This window comes from Dendrobates tinctorius, unplaced genomic scaffold (assembly GCF_039654945.1).
Source record: "Dendrobates tinctorius isolate UK_male_01 unplaced genomic scaffold, ASM3965494v1 ptg000256l, whole genome shotgun sequence".
Classification (NCBI taxonomy): Eukaryota; Metazoa; Chordata; class Amphibia; order Anura; family Dendrobatidae; genus Dendrobates; species Dendrobates tinctorius.
In genome coordinates, this window is record NW_027361923.1 from 4330985 (window position 1) to 4356565 (window position 25581).

The following is a 25581-nucleotide window of genomic DNA, read 5'->3' on the forward strand; positions in this document are numbered from 1 at the left end:
CTGGCAGAATAATGGTAAAGATGAACTGTCCACTAAGGAAGAGTGGATGACAAGTTTAAAGGCACCTGTCACCCCATAATCATCCCTCTATTTTCCTGCCGATTACAGTTAATTAAGTGCTGCCCGACTGGATAAAGAGCGGCTACTGAGAGGAAATGAATTTATTTCCTCCAGTGAGCCGCCGGCTTTCAGTTATAGGGGTGTGCCCAAGGTGGCTTCAGTCACCGCACTATACTGTGAGCAACGGTTGTAAGCAAGCCCCAGCATGTTAATTAACAGCTTGCTTTAAAGCATATAATTGCAAAGCTGTCTGCCAAAGTGCTGAGGCATGCTTACAGTCGGGACTCACTGAGCAGTGACTGTAATCCCTCTGCGCATGCCCCCATGACTGAAAGCCGGCGGCTCCTGTAAGGAATTAAGTACATTTTTTCTCCGGTAGCTGCACTGTCAGACCACCCGGCATCACTGGAATGCTATGCAACTGCAGATTAACCCTATATCTTATTATCATGCTAACTTATACCGTTCCATTATTTTTCGCAGGTAAATAGCATTTTCCGAGTTTTGGGAAGTTCCACGTAAAGAGCTTGTGATTCGAGATTCCCGAACATGTAACAGCACATATTAATTGTGGGGGATGAGGACAGCAGGACCATGCTTTTCCATATTATTTAATGTACGCATTAAATGTATGCAAGAAACCATCTCATGGCCACCGGGCTGCCTGTAGTGGCTTTCTGACATGACAGAAATTCATCCTGATTGTTCTTGTATTAGTGAAATTATCTTGTAATGTTCCTAAAGCAGATGCTAAAACGTACCAGTCTCACAAATGTATTTTTCAACATTTTCTGACTTGCTTCTGGAGATCAAAGGCTTCTTCCCCAACGCCTTGTAATGGAAGACATCATTACATTTGCTGTATAAGTAGCAGGAAAAGCTGAATTACTTTAAGGTGTAACCGTCGGCAAAAACTAAGCGAAACAGATACGTTTCACAGTGGAAGAGTGATGAAACGTCTTGTGAGGGAAAGGTATCTGCCAATTTGATGGTGGTTACAGTCATGCTTCTAATGTAGCAGATTGGTGATCCAAGGAATCGTGATATACAGTAGGCAGAATTTAGGAGATGGGAATAATTGTAATGTTTTGTTCTATACTATCCTATGGGAAAAAAGTGAAGAGGGGACAAGAATCTCAATCATGTATCAAATCTATGGAAGAGTTAACACGTTCCAAATTTTCCCAAACTGCCCCTCTTTACTACCGCTCAATGAAAGTTGGTTTGGCTGGTGTTGTAAGCTGTGGCTTAATCTAATTAAAGGAAAACTGTCACCATGTTTTTGTTATGTAATCTGAGAGCTGGATAATGTAGGGGCAGAGACCCTGATTCCAACAATGTATCACTTACTGGGCTGCTTGCTGTAGTTTTGATAGAATCTCTGTTTTATCTGTTGTAAATGTAGCAGTGGTCAGGATGCTGAGCTGTGTATAACCCCGCCCACACCACTGATTGGCAGCCTCCTCTGTGCACTGTCAGCAAGCTGCCAATCCGTGATGGGGGCGGGGTTACAGAGATTAGCCTGACTGCCTGGCATGTGAGAGCTAGTCCAGCCATGATAACCTCCTGATGATAAAACACTGATTATATTGAAACTAAAACCCACAGCCTGATAAGTGACATACCCCTGGAATCAGGCTTTCTTGCTCTATAATATGCTGATCTCACATTAAATAGAAAAACCTTTTGATAGATTCCCTTTAAAGGGAAATATACAGTGTATCTGTAATTAAGATATATATAAATTATTTTCACACAGGACACTGTATTCTTGTTACTTGTCATACTTTCCTGAGCACATCAGTGTCACTTGTATACATGAATGCGACATTAACATGCGACATAACTTTTGATATTCCCCTTGTGTTCCAAAAAAATAAAGCAAAAATTAGACCCTTTTGATGTGGGGATTTGTCCTCTTTAAAGGGGTATTCAATGAATAGAAGTAAAATAGCTAAAGGAAATGTCATTATAAATACACTCCTAGATATTGTTGATTTAGGAATGTATTTATATGCTCATTTTGTCTAGGGAGGTAATTGCTATAGAATTAAAATAACAGAAACCTGTCCTAGAAGGTTAGGAGAGGCGTCTGTGGTCATGTGCAGTAGAATCTCCACACCTCCCTTCATGGCCGAAAGTGTTGGCACCCTTGAAATTGTTCCAGAAAATGAAGTATTTCTCCCAGAAAATTACTGCAATTACACATGTTTTGTTATACACATATTTATTTCCATTGTGTGTATTGTAAAAACATAAAAAAAAACAGGAAAAAAAAGCAAATTGGACATAATTTCACACAAAAACTCCAAAATAGGCCGGACAAAATTGATGGCAGCTTTCCATAATTGTGGGTAAACAACTTTTTTTTTCAAGCATGTGATGCTCATTCAAACTCACCTGTGACAAGTAACAGGTGTGAGCAATATGAAAATCACACTTGAAATTAGATGAAAGGAGGAGAAGTTAACTGAATCTTTGCATTGTTTGTCTGTGTGTTCCAGGCTAAGCATGGAGAACAGAAAGAGAAGAAGAGAACTGTCTGAGGACTTGAGAACCAAAATTGTTGAACAATATCAACAATCTCAAGGTTACACATCCATCTCCAAACATTTTGATGTTCCATCGTCCACAGCGTGCAACATAATCAATAAGTTTACAATCAATGGCACTGTAGCTAATCTCCCTGGATGTGGATAGCAGAGAAAAATTGATGAAAGGTTGCAACATAAGATAGTGCAGTTGGTGGATAAGCAGCCCCAATGACATTCCAAAGAAATTGAAGCTGTCCTGCAGGGTCAGGGTGCATCAGTGTCAGCGTGAAGTATCTGTTGACATTTCAATTAAATGAAACGCTATGACAGAAGACCCAGAAGGACCGCACTGCTGACACAGAGACAAGGAAAAGCTAGACTGCAGTTTGGCAAAATGTACGTTAGTAAGCCAAAATTCTTCTGGGAAAGCATCTTGTGGACAGATGAGACCAAGATAGAGCTTTTTGTTAAAGCACATTATACTACTATTTACAGAAAATGGAATGAGGCCTACAAAGAAAAGAACACAGCACTTACAGTCAAATATGGTGGAGGTTCAAAGATGTTTTGGGGTTGTCTTGCTGCCTGAGGCACTGAGTGCCTTGACTGTGTGCAAAGCATTATGAAATCTGAAGATTGACAAAAGATTTTGGGTTGCAATGTAGTGTCCAGTGTCAGAAAGGGGTTTGCGTCCTAGGTCATAGGTCTTCCATCATGGGGCTTCTGACACTATAGGCTGGAAAGTATAGTGTAAATCACAAGAAATGTAAATAATTGCAGCACTCACCCGATCCTTGCTGATGTGTTTATTCCATATTTAGGATAATATCATAAAGTGCGGTGTGCAAGTGGTAGGGTAGTTTAACAGGTGAAAAACTCCTGATGGACTATGGCCGTTTTACGCCTTCTTTGCACTTCTACGGGTCCATGGAAATAATAGTATACCTGGGACAGTTCTTGCCACTAGTCTTATCTGGTGACCCAAAAGTCTTTTGGCTTTGGAGTAAGGGTAAATGCCAGAGAAAGGACACCAAGCAGGGAACACAGCTTTTTCTGGTAATGCACCTATTTTGACTCCCTTTTGGAAGCCAGAAAATAAATTCTCCCACTTTGCTTGTATAGTGAAGGTCTAAAACCATGGTCATCTAACAATATGTCTGTCATCCCACAAGCGATCAAGCATTCATCTTGCCATGCTCGTAAGTACGACCATGGGCCACATTGGTTCACTTTCTGCATTCCGACGTGACTGTTGTTTGTCTTTGTTAACATCATCATCAATTTCACTCTAACTATGAGTGTCGTCATCTGCTTGTGTCTAAGATAACTCAATGTCCCCCTCCATCTGCTGCTCCTCTTACCCGCTCCTCCACATCTTGCTGCATGTAACATTTATCTTGAGGGTCCCCAATAGTCCCAGGGCAGTGGTGAACATGGTGAAGTTACTGTTCTTCCTTCATCACTTGTTGGATGCTTGTGTTTTTTAGAATATATGGTAAATATAAAGGAGATGCCAGAGTTCTCTATACTGACAAATTTAGTATCTTATTTGAAGGGCTCTAGGCGGTGACATGCTTCCCTCATCAGCTGTCAATGGTAGATTTCAAAGAAACCCAAGCTTCAGTTAGCTTCCAGCATGATATAATCAGTCACTTCTTTATGGTGCTGTTCATGTTTTCAATTGCATATGTTTCAATTTCGACATAGCAAATCAGGTTGTTGATCAGACAGACCATTCTTGTTTTGCAAAGCATTTGCCACAAGAGAACAGTTGAAATGCCTAGACACATTCCTGACCATGGCCACCACAGTCTTCAAGCCGGTACATTTCTTTAAGACAGAAAAACATAGCGCAGCCAGGGTGTTGTGTGCATTTTCATTTCCTCTCATCTTGTGGAACTCTGTAGATGTTAAAAAAATTCTAAACCCTTCATGGATGTAATAAGATAAAGTAAGTTGTACCTAAGAATGTAATATAGAGAGAACACATAAACATTCACTTTAAAGGGAATCTGTCACCCCATTTTAGCCTTATGAGCTACGGCCACCGCCATCAGGGGCTTACAGCATTCTGTAATGCTGTAGATAAGCCCCCAATGAAACCTGAAAGATAAGAAAAACAAATTAGATTATACTCACCCCGGCGTCCGGTCCGGTCCGATGGGTGTCGCGGTCCGGCGCTTCCCATCTTCACACGGTGCCGTCCTCGTTCTTACTTCTGCCACGGCTCCGGCGCAGGCGTACTTCCTCTGCCCTGTTGAGGGCAGAGTAAGGTAACGCAGTGCGCAAGGCGCCGGACCTCTCTGACCTTTCCCGGCGCGTGCGCACTGCAGTACTTTAATCTGCTCTCAACAGGGCTGAGAAAGTACGCCTGCGCCGGAGCCGCGGCAGAAGTAAGGAGGAGAACGTCATCGCTAGAAGATGGGAGGGACCAGACCGCGACACCCATCGGACCAGACCAGACCCCCGGTGAGTATAATCTAACTTGTTTTTCTTATCTTTCAGGTTATATCGGGGGCTTATCTACAGCATTACAGAATGCTGTAAGCCCCTGATGGCGGTGGCCGCAGCTCATAGGCCAAAAATGGGGTGACAGATTCCCTTTAAGAACACTATTCATAGTGTTCACAAATCCTATTTAGTAGATGCTCTGTTAGATTTTTCGGAGCCACATTGCATTGTACTTGGATACTGAGATTTTCTATTGCTAACCTCTAACCCAGAAGTTTCTTATGCTTTAAAAATACACTATACTATAAAATGCCTGAGAATATGATCATTTTTTATAGACAGAAAGTTGATTTTTATTCAAAGACAATCTGACAAAACCCTAAACGGCAGCCCCGCAGGATGTACATGGCATTAATAAATTACAACCTTAAATCGACATATTTCTCAACATCCAGGAGAAATCACACCTGCTGTTAGCTATGTGACTCCGGAGGAGAAGGAGACAGCGATATATTTTTAGTGATTCCCAAGTCGCTGTCAAAGGGGAGACTTGACAGATAAGCACCATCCAGTAATTTGGTGGTAGGTAGCAGGTGTCACAGTATTTCTAGATAGCAGGAGGAGAAAGCGAAGGAAAATTTTGTGAAAGTCTTTGTATTTGTGGATGGATCTTATAAAGGAATTATTTATCAAAACAGACGTAACAAGAAAAGCGAAAGAAGCAAATATTTACCCAATTCTACTTGTTATACTGAAACAACTTGCAAAAAGCAAAACATGTTTACCATATTCTAAGCGATAGATAGATAATATATAGATAGATAGAAGGATAGATAGATAGATAGATAGATACTGTGGTGCAGTGACCGCTGTGACAGCTATGGGGTGCTGTATGGGTCATGCACACAGGCATATCCATTGTGGTAATGGAGGTAGGATGAACGCCAGGATGGTAAATGACCGTTATGTATTCCTGGGTGGGTGGCCCTGGGATGGAAGCTTGAACATGTGTTAATCAGCAGAGTTACTGCTGAGGTTTTTATTACAGTGTATCAGGGAGAGCCTCCAGGTGGCTGGTGAGACGGGTGGGGTCAGTCACCTACAAACTCACCCAGGGGCATGTGTCTAAACGCCCATAGTAAGCCTGCATATATGTGTATCTGGCTGAGTGTCTGAAATAGGACCTGCGATGAGGTCATAGCCATGTGATCTGATGGGCGTGGCTATGGACCATATAAGGTGACCAGGGTAGGTCACATGAAAGAGTGCCTGGATCTGATTGGTCCGTGTGGAAGGTCCCGGAAGGCCAACATGCTAGAAGGTGTGCTGCCTTCCTGAAGGCCACATGCGGAGGCCGCTGACCGGGTGAGGCCTGTGTATAATGGCATGTGTGTATCGGACAGTCCCCAGGAGGGAAAGAAGCAACTAAGAGGTAACCCCGCATAGGGGGAAATTAACTGAGAGACTGTAAAACCTGATTGCTGGACAAAGCACCGCCTGTGTGATCACAGGGCTAAGGAAGCAGAGTTCCTCTATGGTCTGCTGTAAGACTGTTAACGTTTTCTTCATGCTGCTATGGTTTTTGCCATATACAATAAACCGTATGGACTGTGTTATGTGAAAAGCCTGTGCCGGTCCTGGTTTATCTGCAGCCAAGTGAGTGTCCCCCAATGCACTCAGTCAGCGCTACCTTACAATAGAGAGTCAGACAGATAGACAGATAGATAGATAGATAGATAGATAGATAGATATGGAATAGATAGATATGGGATAGATAGATAATAGATAGATGGATCGATAGATAGATAATAGATAGATCAATAGATAGATCGATAGATAGATATGGAATACGTAGATAATAGATATGGAATGGATAAAAATGGAATAGATAGATAATAGATAAGGAATAGATAGATAGATATGGAATAGATAGATAGATAGATACATAGATAGATAATAGATATGGGATAGATAGATAGATATATATAGATACCGTATATACTCGAGTATAAGTCGAGTTTTTCAGCCCCCTTTTGGGGCTGAAAAAGACCCCCCTCGACTTATATTCGGGTCACGGTGCCAACTTACCTGGTCCCCGTCGTCTCCGCGGTCCCAGTCGTCTCCGCGGTCCCCGGTGTTTGTCTGCAGTCCCCTGCAGCGTCCTGGTGGCGGCGGCGGGTGATGATATGGCTGCGGCGGCGTTCAAAATCTCTGCGCGCCGCTCTCTCCCGTCCTCCGGCAGTGACGTGCAGGGGGCGCGATGACATGGACAGCACGCGCCCTCTGCCTGAGTCACTGAATAATAATAATAATTTTTATTTATATAGCGCCAACATATTCCGCAGCACTTTACAATTAAGCGGGGACATGTACAGACAATAAATTCAATACGAGTTAAGACAATTCAAACAGTGACATTAGGAGTGAGGTCCCTGCTCGCAAGCTTACAATCTACAAGGAAATGGGGGGACACAGTAGGTGAGAAGTGCTTGTTAATTCAGGTCTGGCAATTATAATAGGGATTTTCATATAAAGCTGCATGATCCGGTCATCAGCCCGTGTGTTTAAGTGCAATAGACAAGTATCAAGTGCAGTTATCATGTCCATGAAGGGTGTGGAGACAGATGAATAGTAGGGTGCAGATTCAGAATAATATTTGGAAGGAGGGAACAGGGCAAAGTTAGTTTACTGAGTAGTTGATGTGGTAGGCTTGTTTGAAGAGATGGGTTTTCAAAGCGCGCTTGAATAGGTCAGGGCTAGGTATTAGTCTGATTGTCTGGGGAAGTGCATTCCAGAGAGCTGGAGCAGCACGAGAGAAGTCTTGGAGACGGAGGTGCGAGGTTCGGATTACGGGGGATGTTAGTCTTAGGTCATTTGTAGAACGGAGGGCACTTGTAGGGCGATAGGCAGAGATGAGAGAGGAGATATAAGGCGGTGCAGAACAGTGGAGAGCTTTGTGGGTGAGAGAGATGAGTTTATACTGGACCCTGTAGCGAATAGGTAGCCAGTGTAATGACTGGCACAAGATGGAGGCATCGGTGAAGCGGCTGGACAGAAATATGACCCTGGCTGCTGCATTCAAGATGGATTGGAGAGGAGAAAGTTTGGTAAGAGGGAGACCGATCAGAAGAGAGTTGCAGTAGTCCAGACGAGAATGAATAAGAGCGACAGTAAGAGTCTTAGCAGTTTCAAAGGTGAGAAAAGGTCGGATTCTGGAGATGTTTTTAAGATGCAGGTGACAAGAGCGACTGAGTGATCGGATGTACGGAGTAAAGGAAAGTTCAGTGTCGAATATGACCCCAAGACAGCGGGCATGCTGCTTGGGAGTTATGGTTGAACCCTCCAGGGTTATTTCGATGTTAGGTAGAGTGAGGTTAGTAGAGGGGAGAAACACAAGAAGTTCAGTTTTAGAGAGATTTAGTTTCAGATAGAGGGAGGACATGATGCTAGAGACAGCAGACAGACAATCCTTGGTATTTTGAATTAGGGTAGGGGTGATGTCAGGGGAAGAAGTGTATAATTGGGTGTCATCAGTATAGAGATGATACTGGAACCCAAATCTGCTGATTGTTTGTCCAATAGGGGCAGTGTATAAAGAGAAGAGGAGGGGGCCTAGGACTGAGCCCTGCGGGACCCCGATAGTAAGGGGACGAGAAGAGGAAGAGGAGCCGGAAAAAGATACAGTGAAGGAGCGGTCAGAGAGGTAGGAGGAGAACCAGGAGAGGGCTGTGTCCTTGAGGCCTATACAGCGGAGCATAGTGAGGAGGAGCTGGTGATCCACAGTGTCAAATGCGGCAGAGAGATCCAGGAGAATCAGCAGGGAGCAATGACCTTTCGATTTAGCTGTTATTAAATCATTAGAGACTTTAGTGAGGGCAGTTTCAGTAGAGTGTAAAGAGCGGAAACCAGATTGTAAGGGGTCGAGAAGAGAGTTATCCGAGAGATAGCGGATTAGACGGGAGTGGACCAGGCGTTCCAGGAGTTTAGAGATGAAGGGAAGGTTAGAGACAGGTCTGTAGTTAGCAGTGCAGTTCTGGTCCAGGGATGGCTTTTTAAGTAAAGGGGTTATGATGGCATGTTTAAATGAGGAGGGAAATATACCTGAAGAAAGAGAGAGGTTAAATATTTTAGTCAGGTGAGTGGTGACCACTGGTGATAGAGACAGCAGGAGCTGTGAAGGAATAGGGTCACTGTTGCAGGTTGTAGGCCGAGCAGAAGCGAGGAGCTTGGAAACTTCTTCTTCTGAAACAGGCTCAAAGATGTCTAGTGAGCTTGAGGTGCGGCAGGGAAGGGGATCCAGGCACTGAGGAGATTGGGCTGAGATATCCTGATGGATGTGGTTGATTTTTTCTAGGAAATAAGTGGCCAGATCCTCACCGCTGAGGTTGGTGATGGGGGCCTGTACTTTAGGTTTCAGGAGGGAGTTTAAGGTTTCAAAAAGTCGTCTTGGGTTGTTGGATAGTGAGGTGATGAGGGTGGTGAAGTAGGATTGTTTGGCCAGATGAAGGGCAGAGTTATGGGTTTTGAGCATGAACTTATAGTGGATGAAGTCTTCTGCTAAGAGAGATTTTCTCCACTGCCGCTCTGCACACCTCGAGCAGCGCTGAAGAAAGCGTGTTTGCGTTGTGTGCCAGGGCTGCCGTTGTCTGTGTCGGGTCTTTCTGCGTATAGAAGGTGCTGCTTCATCTAGGGCATTCTTCAGTGTATTATTGAAGTGTGACAATGCTATGTCTGGACAGGAGAGGGTGGAGATGGGGGCTAAAGATGTGTGGAGATTGTCCCTAAGCTGTTGGGTATTAATGGTACGTGTATTCTGATAAGTGTGGTAAGTGGGGGTGTCCCGGGTGAGGAGACAATTCTTGACAGAGAAGGAAAGAAGGTTGTGGTCCGAGAGCGGGAGAGGTGAATTAGTAAAGTCGTGCAGCGAGCCGGGACGGGAGAAAACCAGGTCCAGAGTATTCCCATCCTCATGTGTAGGAGAATTAGTAAACTGTGAGAGGCCGAATGAAGAAGTTAGAGAAAGAAGAAGAGAGGCAGACTGGGAGAGCGGATCATTGATGGGGATGTTAAAGTCTCCCATGATGAGGGTGGGGATGTCACAGGATAGAAAGTGAGTAAGCCAGGTGGTGAAGTGGTCTAGAAACTGGCGGGAGGAGCCTGGAGGGCGATAAACGACCGCCACTCGTAAGGAGAAGGGCTTAAAGAGTCTGACGGCGTGGACTTCAAAGGAAGGAAATGTAAGTGAGGGAACCGGGGGGATGACCTGGAAAGCATATTGTGATGAAAGGAGCAAACCAACACCTCCACCCTGTCTGTTCTCAGGTCTGGGGGTATGTGAAAATTTCAGCCCACAAAACGAGAGAGCGGCAGCAGCGGTGGTGTCTGAATGCTGGATCCAGGTTTCTGTAATAGCCAGAAGGTTAAGGGAATTAGAGAGAAAAAGATTGTGAATGTAAGTCAGTTTGTTACACACAAAACTGAAGAGCCGGCGACGCTCAGGAGCAGCTGTCAGCAACGTAGGTGAGTATATAGTGTTTTTTTTTTTAAATTCCAGCAGGGGCAGCGGCAGCGGCAGCAACATGATAGGATTACCAGTAATCCTATCACTTTGGGGGCAGCCTTACGGTATTTGGGCCACCATTCACTGTGCAGCATTTATGGGGGCATATGTTGTGCAGCGTTATTTGGGCCACCATTCACTGTGCAGCATTTATGGGGGCATATGTTGTGCAGCGTTATTTGGGCCACCATTCACTGTGCAGCATTTTGGGGGCATACTGTATGTTGTGCAGCATTATTTGGGCCAGCATTCACTGTGCAGCATTTTGGGGGCATACTGTATATTGTGCAGCATTAAATTTACCAGTATCTTCGGCAATTCCCACCCTAGACTTATACTCGAGTCAATAAGTTTTCCCAGGTTTTTGAGGCAAATTTAGGGGGGTCGACTTATACTCGGATCGACTTATACTCGAGTATATACGGTAGATAGATATGGAATAGATAATAGATAGATAATAGAGAGATAATTAGATTCATATGGGATAGATATGAGATAGATACATAGATAGATATGGGATAGATAGATAGATAATAGAGTGTATAACCTCTGTCTCCCTCCCCTGTGTATAACATCTGGCCCTATCGCATCCAGTATATAGCATCTGGCCCCTCGCTCCCCAATGTTTAACATCCTGCCCTATTGCCCCCATGCATAGCATCTGGCCCCATTGCCTCCAGTGTATAACATTTGGCCACATCACCTTTAGTGTATAACATCCGGTGTACAATATCTGGCCCATCACCTCTAGTTTATAACGTCTGGCCCCTTACACCCAGTGTATAACCTACGGCTCCCCTTCCCAGTGAATAACAACAGTCACCATCACCCCTAGTGCATAACCTCTGGCCCCTCTTCCCCAGTGGATAACATCTGGCCCCTCACCCCCAGTGTATAACCTCCGACTCCCTTCCCTGTGTATAACATCTGGCTCAATTACCTCCAGTATATAGCATTGAGCCCCTCGCCCCCCAGTACTTAACATCCAGCCCCATTGCCCCCATGCATAACATTTGGCCCATCACCCCCAGTGTATAACATCCAGCCCCATCATCTCCAGTGTATAACTCCTGGCCACCCGCCCCTGATGTAAAATATCTGTCCCCATCTCCTCCAGTGTATAACTTCTGGCCCCTTGACCCCAGTGTATAACCTCTGACCCCTTGTCCCCAGTGTATAAGATTTGGCCTCTCGCCACCCAGTGAATAACCTCTGGCTCCTCTCCCCAATGTATAACATCTGGCCCCATCACCTCCAGTGTATAACATATGGCTCCTCGCCCCAGTGTACACCATCCAGCCTCTCACCCCCCGGTGTATACCATCTGGCCCTTCAACCCCAGATGTATACCACCTGGCCCCTTGCCTCCTGGCGTATTACCATCTGGCCCCTTGTCCCCCAGTGTATACCTTCTGGCCTCTCGCTCCCCCAGTGTATAACATTCGGCCTGTCACCATGCCGTTTGCCTTCACTAACATTTGACAGATTACTTGGTATTGTACTAGGTGCCACCTTGAAATCCTTTCATAACATTTCTTCCCTCCTACTTACTCCCTGTGAGTAGCATTATTGGACAACCTTTAGGAGACACAGATTTGTTTTTTATACAGTGGTATGCATAGTAATATTAGCACGGTATTCTGCATACGTGCCCATACCAAATAAAAAATAAAAATATAGCCAGCTCACCAGAATACGCCACAGGTGCTCGGAACAGCCGTGTAGACACCGGAGAAATCTAAAGGAAAGCAAAAAGTTCCAGCTCCGTAAAAACAATTACTTTATTCCATCTTCTTAAAATATAAATGGCAAATTCTCATGTAGACAAATACCATGGCATAGCAAGGCAACGCGCTTCGATCGGAAGATCTTTATCAAGCCATGACTTGATAAAGATCTTCCGATCGAAACGCGTTGCCTTGCTATGCCATGGTATTTGTCTACATGAGAATTTGCCATTTATATTTTAAGAAGATGGAATAAAGTAATTGTTTTTACGGAGCTGATACGTGCCCATACACATTGTATGAACCCACCAAAAGAAGGATCAGGCATATCGAATTTCAACATGTTCGATCCTTTGTTTTCACTGAAGAAAATCTACACCAGAGGATATTCTAGCGTGAGTCAAAAATTTCCCAGTCTCCGGTTATGTTGAAACTTCTGTTCTGTTGCTTCTCGTCCGAGTTCGCTGCCTCCCCAGTAACTGCTGCGCAGATTTGAATGTGTTACATCAGTTCATCGTGACTATGGTGCAAGAAGCAATGGCTGCCCCTCTTGTGACATTTACAAAATAAAATCAATTCTACAGCTGGAGTGTGGATAATTTTTGGACTCACCCTCGTAATATTGCACACGGCAACCTTTGGCTGCACGACTTTTGTAATGTTCAAAATCGCTGTGTAGCCGAAACTTGGAGAAGGTCTTGTCCAGATAGGAGAACCCATTTAGTAAAAGAGCACGTCTACACGAGGTGTATGTAGTAGTAAGCCTGTATATTGTGAGTGTTTCATTTTTCTCTTAGTTTTGATGTAAGATTTTACATTGGAGCTGTGAGCAAATATTTTATTTATTAAACAGCAATAATTTATGGAGTTCCTGTTTAATTGGAATATCTTACACAAATGTATTCCTGACTAATTAAACTAAGATAGACGCTGGTATTTTACATCCCAGCTGGTGGTTATCCAATTCTTTAATGTTTTATGATTTATGAATGTAACACGCTGAAAAAAAAGCCATATCCTCCCTGTACTGTGTTACTGGCAGCTAGAAGTATGTATTATTACCTGTGTGTCCTACAACTTCACAATACCCATCACTTCTCAGGAGAGGGACGCAAAACTATATTTCTGGAGTTAGAAAGAAAGAGCGAGACAAGCGGTTGGAATATTGATAATATCAGACATTGTTTGCTTTTTGTAGTTTTGCTTAAATTAAACTCTAAAGATAAATTCTATAATTTTATTTTTTTTCAAAATGTGAAGCAATTTCTCGTGCGTTACCTACCCTAAGGTTATATTCACACTCGAGTTTTGATGTTCGTTTTTTAAGAGCTGAAAATTGGATTTAATATTAAAAACTCACTGATAATTTTGGGGTCCGTCTTGGTTCATTTTTTATGTGCCTGTTTTTAGAACAGAAAAAAAACAAAGCTCAACATTCAAAACTTTTTCTTTCATTCTAAAAAAGTGGTTCATAGCTGAAACCAAACAGACCCCATAATAATCACAGGGGCCCCTCGGTTTACGTGTGCATTACTTATGCAATGGATCTGTTCTATATATAAATTCTGTTTGTTCCTAAAAAAATAGACATTTGAGGGTGGTCTAATTTTCACAGTCTGACAGAATGGAGGAGATGGAGAAACTTTTTTTTTTATTATCCATATCCTAGAAAAATGGATCCCACGCTGATCAGGCTCTGATTAGCATGCTTGTGCCATTTTTCTCGGATGGAGAACATACGGTCGTGTGACCCTAACCTTGTTGTGACATGTAATCGTTAAAGGGATTATCCGCTTTACAGATTTTTAAAAGAAAATGCCTACGACATTCCAACATGAGAGCATAGCACCTCGTCCAGATTTATGGGCTCAGACCGTTCCAACATATGCATTTTATTTCGTATCTAGACACTAAAACGCCTTTACATGAATTCTCGGGGTAAAAGATGTGGCATGTTCCATAGGGTTACATAACATGTTGCCGAGGTAGTATGGTGTCAAATGATGCCTTAAAGGGGTTGTCCAGAATGAGAACAAAACCACGGTTAGGAGTGGCGCTGTTTCTGAAAGAACACATTCATGTTTTACTGACCCTAGGCAAACCCTTTAATGTGTTTTATGTGTCCATGAGACTTTTTACAGATGTATGTAGAGATGAATATAATAATGGTTCCATAATATGTCAGACGGTACTGAATGGGGATCGGAGTGCGTAAGGTGATGTTCACACTTGCAACAGTTCTTTTATTTGTTTTTTTTTGTTTTTTTTAAAGTAACCAATCAGATTGCTACTATTATTTTCAAAAGTTTCTCTTAATACGTTTTCCCCATGGTGTTCCATCTGTATTTTTCTCCCATGTCTTATTGTTCTTTCTTCTATGTCTCCTTCTTTCCAGTTTGCTCCCAGTATTCCAGAGGAGTGTTTGCCATCTTTGGACTGTATGACAAGAGATCAGTACACACCTTGACCTCGTTCTGCAGTGCTTTGCACATCTCCCTCATCACACCCAGCTTCCCCACTGAGGGAGAAAGCCAGTTTGTTCTACAGCTGCGGCCATCGTTACGAGGAGCATTGTTAAGTTTGCTGGATCACTATGGTTGGAATCACTATGTATTTCTTTACGACACAGACCGGGGTAAGTGAAGTTCTGTATTTTACAATTTTCTGAATCATTTTTCCAATAATCTTAAAATGTTGTAAATGGGTTGTCCACTACTTGTACATCCCTTTCTTAAAGAGGACCTGAGACTAGGTTAGATGTGACCAGTTTTTGCTATTATTACTTGGACAACCCTTTCTTAAAGAGAACCTAAGACTAGGTCAGACTTGACAAGTGTTTGCTCATATTATTTGGACAAACTTTTCTTAAAGAGGACCTGAGACTAGGTCAGACGTGACCAGTTTTTGCTCTTACTACTTGGACATCCTTTTCTTAAAGATGACTTGAGACTAGGTCATACGTGACCAGTGTTTGCTCTTATTACTTGGACATCCCGTTCTTAAAGAGGACCTGAGATTAGGTCAGACTTGACAAGCTTTTGCTCTTATTACTTGGACAACTCTTTCTTAAAAAGGACTTGAGACTAGGTCAGATGTGACAAGTTTTTGCTCTTCTATCCTGGACAACCCTTTCTTAAAGAGGACCTGAGACTAGGTCAGACATGACCAGTTTTTGCTTTTACTAATTGGACATCTCTTTCTTAAAGAGGACCTGAGACTAGGTCAGACTTGACAAGTTTTTGCTCTTTTTACTTGGACAACTCTTTCTTTAAAAGGACCTGAGACTAGGTCAGATGTGACCAGTTTTTGCTCTTATTACTTGGACAACCCTTTCTTAAAGAGGACCTGAGACTAAGTCAGACGTGTCCAGTTTTTGCTCTTATTTTGTTCCCACTTCTTCTCGGAATATTTTTTTTTTTTATATAAATCTGCCATATGGTTCCAGAGATATTGGGCTTTTTATATAGTTTTTTTAACTTTTGGGCGTGACTCACAGGTTCCGTTGGGGCGTGACTTTTGACTGATTTGCATTAGTAGCCAATGGTAAACGCCCCCTTGCTAAAGACAGTTATAAATATAGACACAAACCTGATGCTAATGTACATGTGGATGTCCAGAAACAACAGGAAATTAGAATCTAGAAAAAGACCCAGCGGCCAGTGTGAAAATTGCAAGATTTCTCATTTTTATTTTTAACACGGAATGTGATTTGGAAAAAAAAAATTGCCAACATTAGAAAAAAAAAAATTTTAGACAAAAGCCTGATTTAAACAATAGGTCACTTTCTGATGATGGCCTCCATGAATTATAATATGGAGAGTGATTGTCTGTAGCCTAGACATGCAAAATGTTTCCTTTTGGGGGGATTGTCTTGCTGTTGCCTTTCCTCTGTACCTGTGTCTTTCATTTGTACTAAATTAGGTGAAATTGATTCACCATTGCTTAGGTTTTCTAACAGAACGGATTGATATCCCTGAAGCTTATGGGTTTTACTATGTTGCTTCAAGTTAATCTGTTATCAGGATTTTTCCACCTAATCTGAAAGCTTCATAATATAGAGAGGCAGGCCCTGATTCCAGCAATGTGTCACTTTCTGGTTTGCTTGCTGTAGTTTGGATAAAATCATAGTTTTATCAGCAGGAGATTATCAGAGATTATCACTAGAGGACTAGTAAATCAGCTACAAGGTAGTGCTCCATACTCATGAGATCTGTATAACCCCGTCCCCACCACTGAGTGGCAGCTTTCTGATAATGCACAATGTACGCCGAAAGCTGCCAATCGGTGGTGTGGGCGGGGTCATACACAGCTCAACATTCACAGAGCTGAAAGATCTGCAGCAGAGAAAACAATGATTTTATCCAAAATGCAGCAACAGCCCAGTAAGTGACACATCGCTTGAATCAGGGTTTCTGCTTCAGATGTTGGGCAAAAACCTAGTGACAGATTTGTCACAGAGTGATAAATCTTTTGTGTTACTTTTATTTCCTTGTTGCCCGTCTTGGTGTTGCTGCTAGTCTCTGTTTTCTGTTGTTTGGGTAGAATCAGTCACTGGCGGACACAGACAGAAGAGTCAAGAACAATGTATGGGCGGTTGCAGTCCAATAATTCAACATAATGCCCAATTCTGGCTGTTTTGGAGGTGGAAATGGGCCTCCTTACCTCTTGGGTCACTGTTGCGCCAATAATACGTTGGCCTCTAAAATCAGTATCCTTCTCCCTCTGGCAGCTGACAATAAAGTCCTTTCATTACTTCCCTAACGGAGGAATCTTGTCATCTTTGCTACAGTGTTACTGCACAGTTTCTGCTTTTCCCCACACAATCAACCTATTGGCTCTTCTGCGGTGATCAGAGGATCACTATGGAGTGACCCGGCAGTGGGGAGAGTCACTGAGCATGAATGACCACCATTGCTCTGCTCAGTGGAGGAACATGCACATTGCTATACATGTTGTATATTAGGTGGCACCAGGTTTGAGCAGATAAGTGAGATTCTGGAGGTATCACTTCTAATCATGTACGGAGACTTGTGTGCAGACCATTCTCAAGGGGGAAAAGAGGGAGAACTAATTTGCATAAATAAGTGTTTGCGTCTGTCCTGCCATGTTCCTAATGAGTAGGAATCTTTAAAACCTGTTTTTCCCTGGTGATATATCTGGAGGTAATGAAGCTGCCGGCAGCATTGACGTTCCCAGTAAGACACCGCAATGAAGCTCGATACTTCTCAGATCAATAATTATAGGGAAGCAGTTTAGGCCGCGTTTTGTAATTCACTGAAATAACATTGAATTATAGGAATATTGGCTCCTTATAAACGGCTGCAAGGATTACCGCTGTAATGCGGAGCCGGAGCGTTAGATTGGAGGTTGTGTGTTACAGCGGCAGGTTCTTTGCCACCCATGGGAAATTCTCCTCTAATAACCCCACAAATTGCTCCTATTCTAATGTTATCCCTTTGATTCTCCGAAGTTCCGTGTTCGTGTGTATGAATTTAAGACGACTCTGGAGAAGAGCAATTACTACGTCTATAATATACTTATATTATGTGTTGGAGGTTCATTCCAAGTAATATCTTTACCATTTGCAAAACTACAAATTAATAGTCTAAGGAACAAACTGGGACACAATTTTGTCAAATTTCGCCAATGTTCCTGACGCCTCTCAAATGTGTTGTGTGTTTTAGAGACTTTTTTAATGTCTAATAGGGTTAAAGGGATTTTCCGGTACTTTATATTGATGGTATATATTTAGGATAGGTCATTAATATCAGATCAGAGGGCAGGAATAGGCGTGGATCTGCAGTACCCCGCTGTGGCCACTATGCAATTAATGGAGGTGTGCTGTTCCGCTCTACAACTGAGCACAATCAGCAACGAGAATAGCTTGATCGGCGTCAGTGCCGGCTGTCACATCCTCACCGATCAGACATTTGTGACCGATCCTGAAGATAGGATGTCAACATAAAGTACCAGACAATCTCTTTAAAGAAGCCCTCCTCCCATCCAAGTCAATATATTATTCATGGCTGTGTACTTACATTTGCTTATTTTGCCTTTCTACCAAGTTAATTATTCTCTTTTCTCTGTTCTATGTAGAAACAGGAAGTCTCTTGTCCCTGCATTTATCATTCTCCTCTTTTGCCTTCTGACCCAGCTGCTCCCTCCTCTCCCTGCCATTGACTTTTGCAGTGACTGATGACTTGTGCAGGAAAAATTGACCTCCTGTTTCTACATAGAGCTTAGAAGGATTCAGCTAATCAATTATTAATCATGTGATGTCAAAGACCTAATGGAAAAGAGAAGAATTAGCTGGTAAGAAGGGCAGATATAGCAATTGTTAGTATGCAATGCTATATAATATGATGACTGCAATATATTAAAATTCTTTAATGGTTTATGCTTATAAATTTGTAATCTGATGAGATCCTACCTCTGGGATCCTAATGATCATGAAAATGAAGCAGTTACAGTGCTAGTCTATAGAGATGGGCAAACCCGAACAGTAAAGTTCGGCGTCCGTACCGAACACCTATTGTTCGGGCACGGACACCGAACATTGACTTCGCCAGGAAGTCCATGTTACTGTTCGAGTTCGGCTGCCCAAACAGCAGATGTTTGTCATGCTATCATGTGCATGGCAGCACGGCAAACACTGCTTCTGATCGGCGGTGAAATCATCCCCGCCGGTCAGAAAGCCGTGGTTCCCACGCTGTGAAAAGACAGCGTAAGCGCTCAGCTGTGATCAAAGGTATAAAGTTTACCTCCGGGGTCACTGGTGTCAGCTGATGGGACTACTGATCCCATCATCCGACACCTGCTGCCGCTAATTACAGTGAGGGCAGGAGCAGCAAAACTCATAGCTGGAGGTTGCAACCCTCAGCTGTCAGCTTCAGCATAGCTAGTTATCAAGCATAGAGGGGTCCCCACGCTGTTTTTTTAAAATTATTTAAATAAATAATTTAAAAAACCGGCGTGGGATCCCAGCTATTTTTGACAACCAGCCGTGCTAAAGCTCACAGCTGGGGGCTGGTATACTCAGGCTGGTAATTGGCCATGGATATTGGCCCCCCTCAGCTTCAAAATAGCAGCCCGCTATACCAAATTTTTGGAATGCGAACTTTCGGTGTAACTACACCTACCGTAAGCCAAGATGGCATAAGAAAAGCAATTGTGTCTAGCCAATTGAACCAAACTTATAATGTAATTTTGGCTGAATTTGCACCATTTTAGTTGACTCTTTATGGACACAGTAATAAATGGTGTTATCATTGCGTTCCGGAACTACATCATAAATTCAGCCCCGCTACATCCGTATATTGAATCTGAAGATCAATGATCACCATCGGTAACTTTTTATAGACTGTGTATTTGCAGTACGATATCTGATGGTTATGTTGTCTGTGTTTAATAAGCATCATTCACGGGAAATGCTCTGGTTAATTAAACGCTGAGCACCAAATCCATTTTATTAATCTAATATGCACAGATTGGAAGTGTATATATGCACTAATAAAGCAGAGTTTTATTAAAAATGTAATAAAAGGATAATATAGTGTAATGACTGTGCAAAGTGTTACGCTCTTCATTCGACTTTTTCTGGCTAAGTACAACTTTTTTGGAGTTAGATTATGGCCCCCATAGGTGTCTATAAGCCCTACTGAACTTCCTTATGTCTCCGTTTTCATACATGGCTACTAGTGATGGGCCTGTGTACTCAGCATTGCTCGATTGCGCATTGGGGTGCTCGACATTACTTGATCGAACATCAGGGTGTTCGGCATTGCTTGATTGCACATCAGGGTGCTTGGCATTGCTCGATCGTGCATCGGGGTGCTCGGCATCACTTGGTCGAACATCAGGGTGTTCGGCATTGCTCGATCGCACATCAGGGTGCTCGGCATTGCTTGATCGAGTATCAAGGTGCTGTCATGGTTTGCTGGTGAATGGGTTGGGTGTGTTAAGGGTTAACCCTGATGGCCTCCTTTTGGGTTTCTCTGAGACTTTTTATAGCCTCATTGTGGGGTCATCCATTGTTGGTTATACTTTGACCCTTGGATGAGTGTGTCGACCCTGGTGTGCCTGTGCTATTGTGTGTCTGTTTGGCTTTGACCCGGTTCTGTTCCTGTTGTGATTTGTGCCCGTTGCCTGTGTACTGTTATCTGATACTCCTGGTTTCCTGACTCTGGCTACGCAATTTGACTATCCTTTGATTTGCCCCTGTGTACTTACTTTCCGGATCCGTGTATGACCTTGGCTTGTGTTGGATTACGTTTCCCTCCGTCGCCCTCTAACGTCCCTGGGGTCCCCTCTCCTTCTTGCATTTCCCCCCGGAGCCACAGCAGCCCCGCTCTGTCGGCTCTAACAGCAGGTGTGCACTCCCCTCTGACTCTGGTCACGTGCCGCAGGTCCTGTCTGCCTTCTCTTGTGAGCAGCTAGCTCCTGCAGCATCGCTAGCACTGCTCTCATTCACTGCTCCCCGCCGTCGCTGTCTGTCCATGGCACAGGACTTCTAGTCTAGCCTCCTCCTCAGCCACCGGTGAGTGCCCACCAGGCAGCTAGTCCTGATATTCAGGCGGCTGATCCTGATAGGTGCTCAGCATGGCATGATCGCACATCAGGGTGCTCGGCATTACTTGATTGAGCATCGGGGTGTTCTGTATTGCTCGATTGCACATCAGGGCGCTCGGCATTGCTTGATCGCACTTCGGGGTGCTTGATCGAGTATCGAGCATTGCCAAGTATCGTGTGGTGCTCGAATTCTCAGGTCCCCTTATTTCAATCACCTGAGCCATGCACCGCACTGAAACGCGGTATCAGTGCTTGGAGGCCACACATCATGCTTCATTGGATGATAAATTGCATCTATGGGAGACAATCTCCTTAAAGAGGTCATCTAATAATCTTCGCCGCACCACTAACCAGCTTCCCCGTTTCCCACTTGATGAGCTTGGCACACTGCTGCATGATCGATAGTCTGGGCCAGTTGTATCATTGACCCGCTGGCCCAAAACTGTGCACCCTCCAATGCTCATATGTGTCGCAGCTATGCCTCTGCAACATCGAAGAAGAACAGTGGCACTGATCGTGAGCTAACAGGGCCCTCCAGTGATCCTGCCAGCTTCAGTTTAGAGCTTACAAGCGGTAATGGAAAGGGCTTGTAAGCGCTGCACATGTTCAGCCACTGCTACTAAACTTCTGCGGTGGCAGGGAAACTTGAAAAACTGACTGTGTTTTTGTGAACGAAGGAGACTTTTAATTTCTACAAGCACTTTGCAATTTTCCCCACATAAAATCATGAGAATAATCCTTTAATGCAATGTCTTATGGTATTGTATTGTTTCATAGTAGAGTTACTTTCTTAAATGATTTCACCTCCAAACACTTTATACACACATGTAGATCTTTCAAAGACAAGGCAAGCAACACTTTTACATGGCCGGTCTGTTCCTCTGTTACTGAGAAATCAGCGGTTGAATATTAATGCAAAGGAACCTGTAGATCTGAAGCCTCTGTCACTCCAGCTCTATTCCTCACTGAGAGTATCCTCCTCCTGCATGATTGATGACTTCTTTGTCTGAAGTCACACGGCACGAAGACTGTTAGTCAAGCAGGAGCAGGTGGTGCTGGGTGGGCAGGGAATGGATCTGGAGTGACAGAGGCTTCAGACCTACCATAGCTATTCATCCTCATTTGCATATCAATTTAAACGCTGATTTCTCAGGAATGGAGTGGACGTGTAAAGGTATTGTCGAACTTGAGAAGAGCTAAAGTCTCATATACAGTTATATGCAAAATTATATCAGTCTTATGTGTTTAATTACTGTTTTTGGCTTTAAAGATCATACAGCATGATAAAAATGTCATGACTACTTGTAGGCAAGTAATGGGCAGCCAACAGAATCAACAGTCATTACATGCAGGCTGCTAATTGGGTTAATGAAAGGGGGTGTTCTAATTAATGACAGTGCGGAATTCAATTTTGAGGTCTTTCATTCTATGAAGAAACAGGTGTCAATTTCAGCCCTTATTAAAAGATGGAGGGCTGTACATTTTGCACCTGCTGGTTATAGTCCTTGCTCTGGGAGTAAAATGGTTCTTTCTAGACATTGCACCGAAGGAGAAAGAACATTGATCAAAAAATTGATTGGAGATTAGAGAGGGGCAAACATACAAAGAAGTGCAGAAAATATTTGGCTGCCCAGCTAAAAAGGTTTCCAGTGCTTTAAAAAGGAAAACCAAACCCGAAACGCGTAGTAGGAAAATAAATACTATTATCCACGTGGATCATAAAATCTCAAGAATGGCAAAGAAGCATCCAGTGATCATCTACAGGGAGATCAAAGAAGATCTTCAGGTATCTGTGAGTCCTGCAGCCATCAGAAGACACTACGTGAAGCCAAACAAATTGCAAGAAACCTATGTCAAGTACTGTACCATGACTGAAAAAAAGATGTGTCAATAAGGTGACAGTTTGCCAAAGAACACATTGCCTAAAGAGAAATGGAGCAACATTCTAAGGACAGATGAGCGAAAGATTGTTCTTATTGGGTCTAAAGGCTGCAGACACTTTGTGAGATGACCCATAAACACTGAATTCAGACCCAGGACCCTATGGAGACTCTAAAGCATGGAGGTTTGGGGATGTTTCTCATACTATGGCGTTGGGCTCATTTATCGTATACCAGGTATCATGGACCAGTTTGAATATATCAGAGGAGGTCATGTTTCCTTATGCTTAAAAATAAATGCCCTTCAAATGGGGGTTTCATAGTGACATTGACCCAAAACACACCAGCAAGTGGGGAACATCAAATTTTTCACATTGAACTGGACACATCATCTAAGAGCGGCTACGGAGCGGAATAAAACTTTTTTTTAATTATTTTAAATTTCACTTCTCCTTTGCATGGATACTAGCACTCAAAGTATTAGGCACCTGATGAGTTAACTTTGGTTAAGTCCAAGTGAGTATTTTTTTATTGCAACTCAAACTGGGAGAAGTGCACGCCCCCAGTGAAATCTATCTGATAACGCCCACTAGAACACAACTAAAGTCAACACATTGGGTGCGAAATACTTTGATTACTAATATCTCTGCCACAGAGTGGAGAAATTAAAAAAATAAGTTTTATTCCTCTCTGCAGCCACTATTACATTGTGTGTCCATCACAACAAGTAAAATTTGATGAAAGGTCCACTTCAAAGGTGAAGTCTAATCTTAAAGCGTAACTGACATTTCAAGTGAACCTGCAGTAGAATGTCTGTGTCTAGCTCCTCCCTCCCTTTTCCATAGAATCTTCTAAGCACCAACTGCCATTTTCTATCTCAGTAATGTAACAATTTATCGTCATACTGATTTTACCCCTGAACTGAGAATTTTGACAATGAATGATCAGTCGAGGAAGAGAAAGAAGCAAATTTCTTTAGTAAGATATATTGGAAAGTAATTTATGATAAAAAAAAATAAAACAATGGTTACTCTGAAATCTCATTTGATAGATAATGTGATAACTAGGCAGTCTGCAAGTGACTAGATGTCTCTCTTCGGTCTAACTTGCTGTCCATTGCCTGTTTGTACATTTAATCCACCTCTGTAAACTGAGACAAATGAAAGGAAGTCGAGTCTTAGTCTCTCTCCATCTGCTGTTCTATTTCTCAAACTGCATTCAAGTATAACAGAAAGGTGGGCTTTTAGGCTCACATCAGACAGACCATTACAGGAGCAGTGCATGCTGAAAAGTGATAGGAAAGAAGTCCCAGCAACCATAGTGCTGGATGAATGCTCCTGAAAAGGAACCGCCCACTCAAAAAGAGTGACAGTTCCGGAACCTATCAGACTGGTAGGTGCATAAAAAGCAGATTTAACAGTATTATCCTCAGGATAGGCAGGCGGACTCTATGTCTATGCAGGGGATTCAGAGCATTGGATCAGAAAATTGGAGCTCCGACAGCTATAAATATATATTAAGAAATTAACCAGCGTAGACTTTTGTATTAAACTGCCGTGTACCGACGATGAAATGAATGACAATTGGGGTTTTGTCTTGATTGATGGGCCGCGCGGCATATCATTTCCATGGTCTTTAGACACAATCTAGCAGCATTTTTTGCATCATAATAAATCTTTATTAGCATCCGACATGATTGGCATCACCTCAACCAGGGAGCATGAACGGATAATAGATCTGATTAATGAATATTTTCATAAATTTCGCATTCATAACATTCAGACTATAGAGAGAGGAACTTTTGCCGGGTTTGCATCTCCCTAGTCTTTTGGGAACAAGTCTGCAAGCACCTCAGGAAGACAATTCAGCACTTCTTTATCTATACTGATTTATGTGTAAGAGTATTTATTTTTGTTGTTCTAAAGGTTACGTGTCAGCGATATACCAGATGGCAACATTTTTTGTTCGTCATTTAACATCATTGAACAGCAGCTGGACAAATGGGCACAGAAGCTGCGAGGCAGGCTCGTGAAATAATGGGGTTTTATCACCTCATAACCAAATATCACAGCAATGGAATAAAGCTACACACTAGTATAAGGATCTACTCATAGCCTGGAAAGCACTGGCTTGATAACTTAGGCTGGATTACACATTATTTAGATAAGGTTTTTATTCAGGAAAATTGTGAAATACTCTAGCTTTCATACACTTCACTAGAACAGATGCAATATACAGATTTTCACTTGTCAGCTTTACTGTGTAGGTTGGGACAGAGTTTGCAGAGTCATCTCATTATCATTAGATGCAAATTATTAATCTATCAGAGACCTTAATAAAGCAGAATATAGAATGACTTCCAGACTGCCCACAGGCTATAAATCTTCATGCAGCCCACGCTTTACTCTGCACTAACATTCTAAAAACGTGAATGCAATGTACACAGCTTGCACTAGATCAGGGTTCCCCAACTCCAGTCCTTAAGGCCCACCAACAGGCATGTTTTCTGGATTTCCTTAGTATTGCCCAGGTGATAATTGCATCACCTGTACAATACAAGGAAAATCCTGAAAACATGACGTGTTGGTGGGCCTTGAGGACTGGATTGGGGAACCCTGCACTAGATCATGCAGCTGGGTTGGAGGAGAGCATGTTGTCAGACACAGCCAGGCTCCCCACAGAGAATAGTTTATTACCAAGTTTACCTTCTAAATCTTTGTATGCACAATGCTGAACCAATACTTTTGTGAACAGATTAGAAAGAACTGACAGTGCTTCATCCTCTAGACCCAGTGGTTATG

At 42.9% G+C, this 25581-nt stretch overlaps 1 protein-coding gene across 7 annotated transcripts in view; it reads left to right on the forward strand.

Annotated features, from left to right (window-relative positions):
* Positions 1-25581, forward strand: part of GRIA4 (glutamate ionotropic receptor AMPA type subunit 4) — a 529928-nt gene that overhangs the window by 108593 nt on the left and 395754 nt on the right. For all 7 annotated transcript variants that reach the window (XR_012226501.1, XM_073558369.1, XM_073558370.1 and 4 more), the window contains exon 3: positions 14728-14967. Coding sequence is in view for 6 of the 7 variants with exons in the window: in XM_073558369.1 (XP_073414470.1) it covers positions 14728-14967 (240 nt within the window). In the remaining variant the exon portion in view is untranslated. The remainder of the gene's footprint in view (positions 1-14727; positions 14968-25581) is intronic.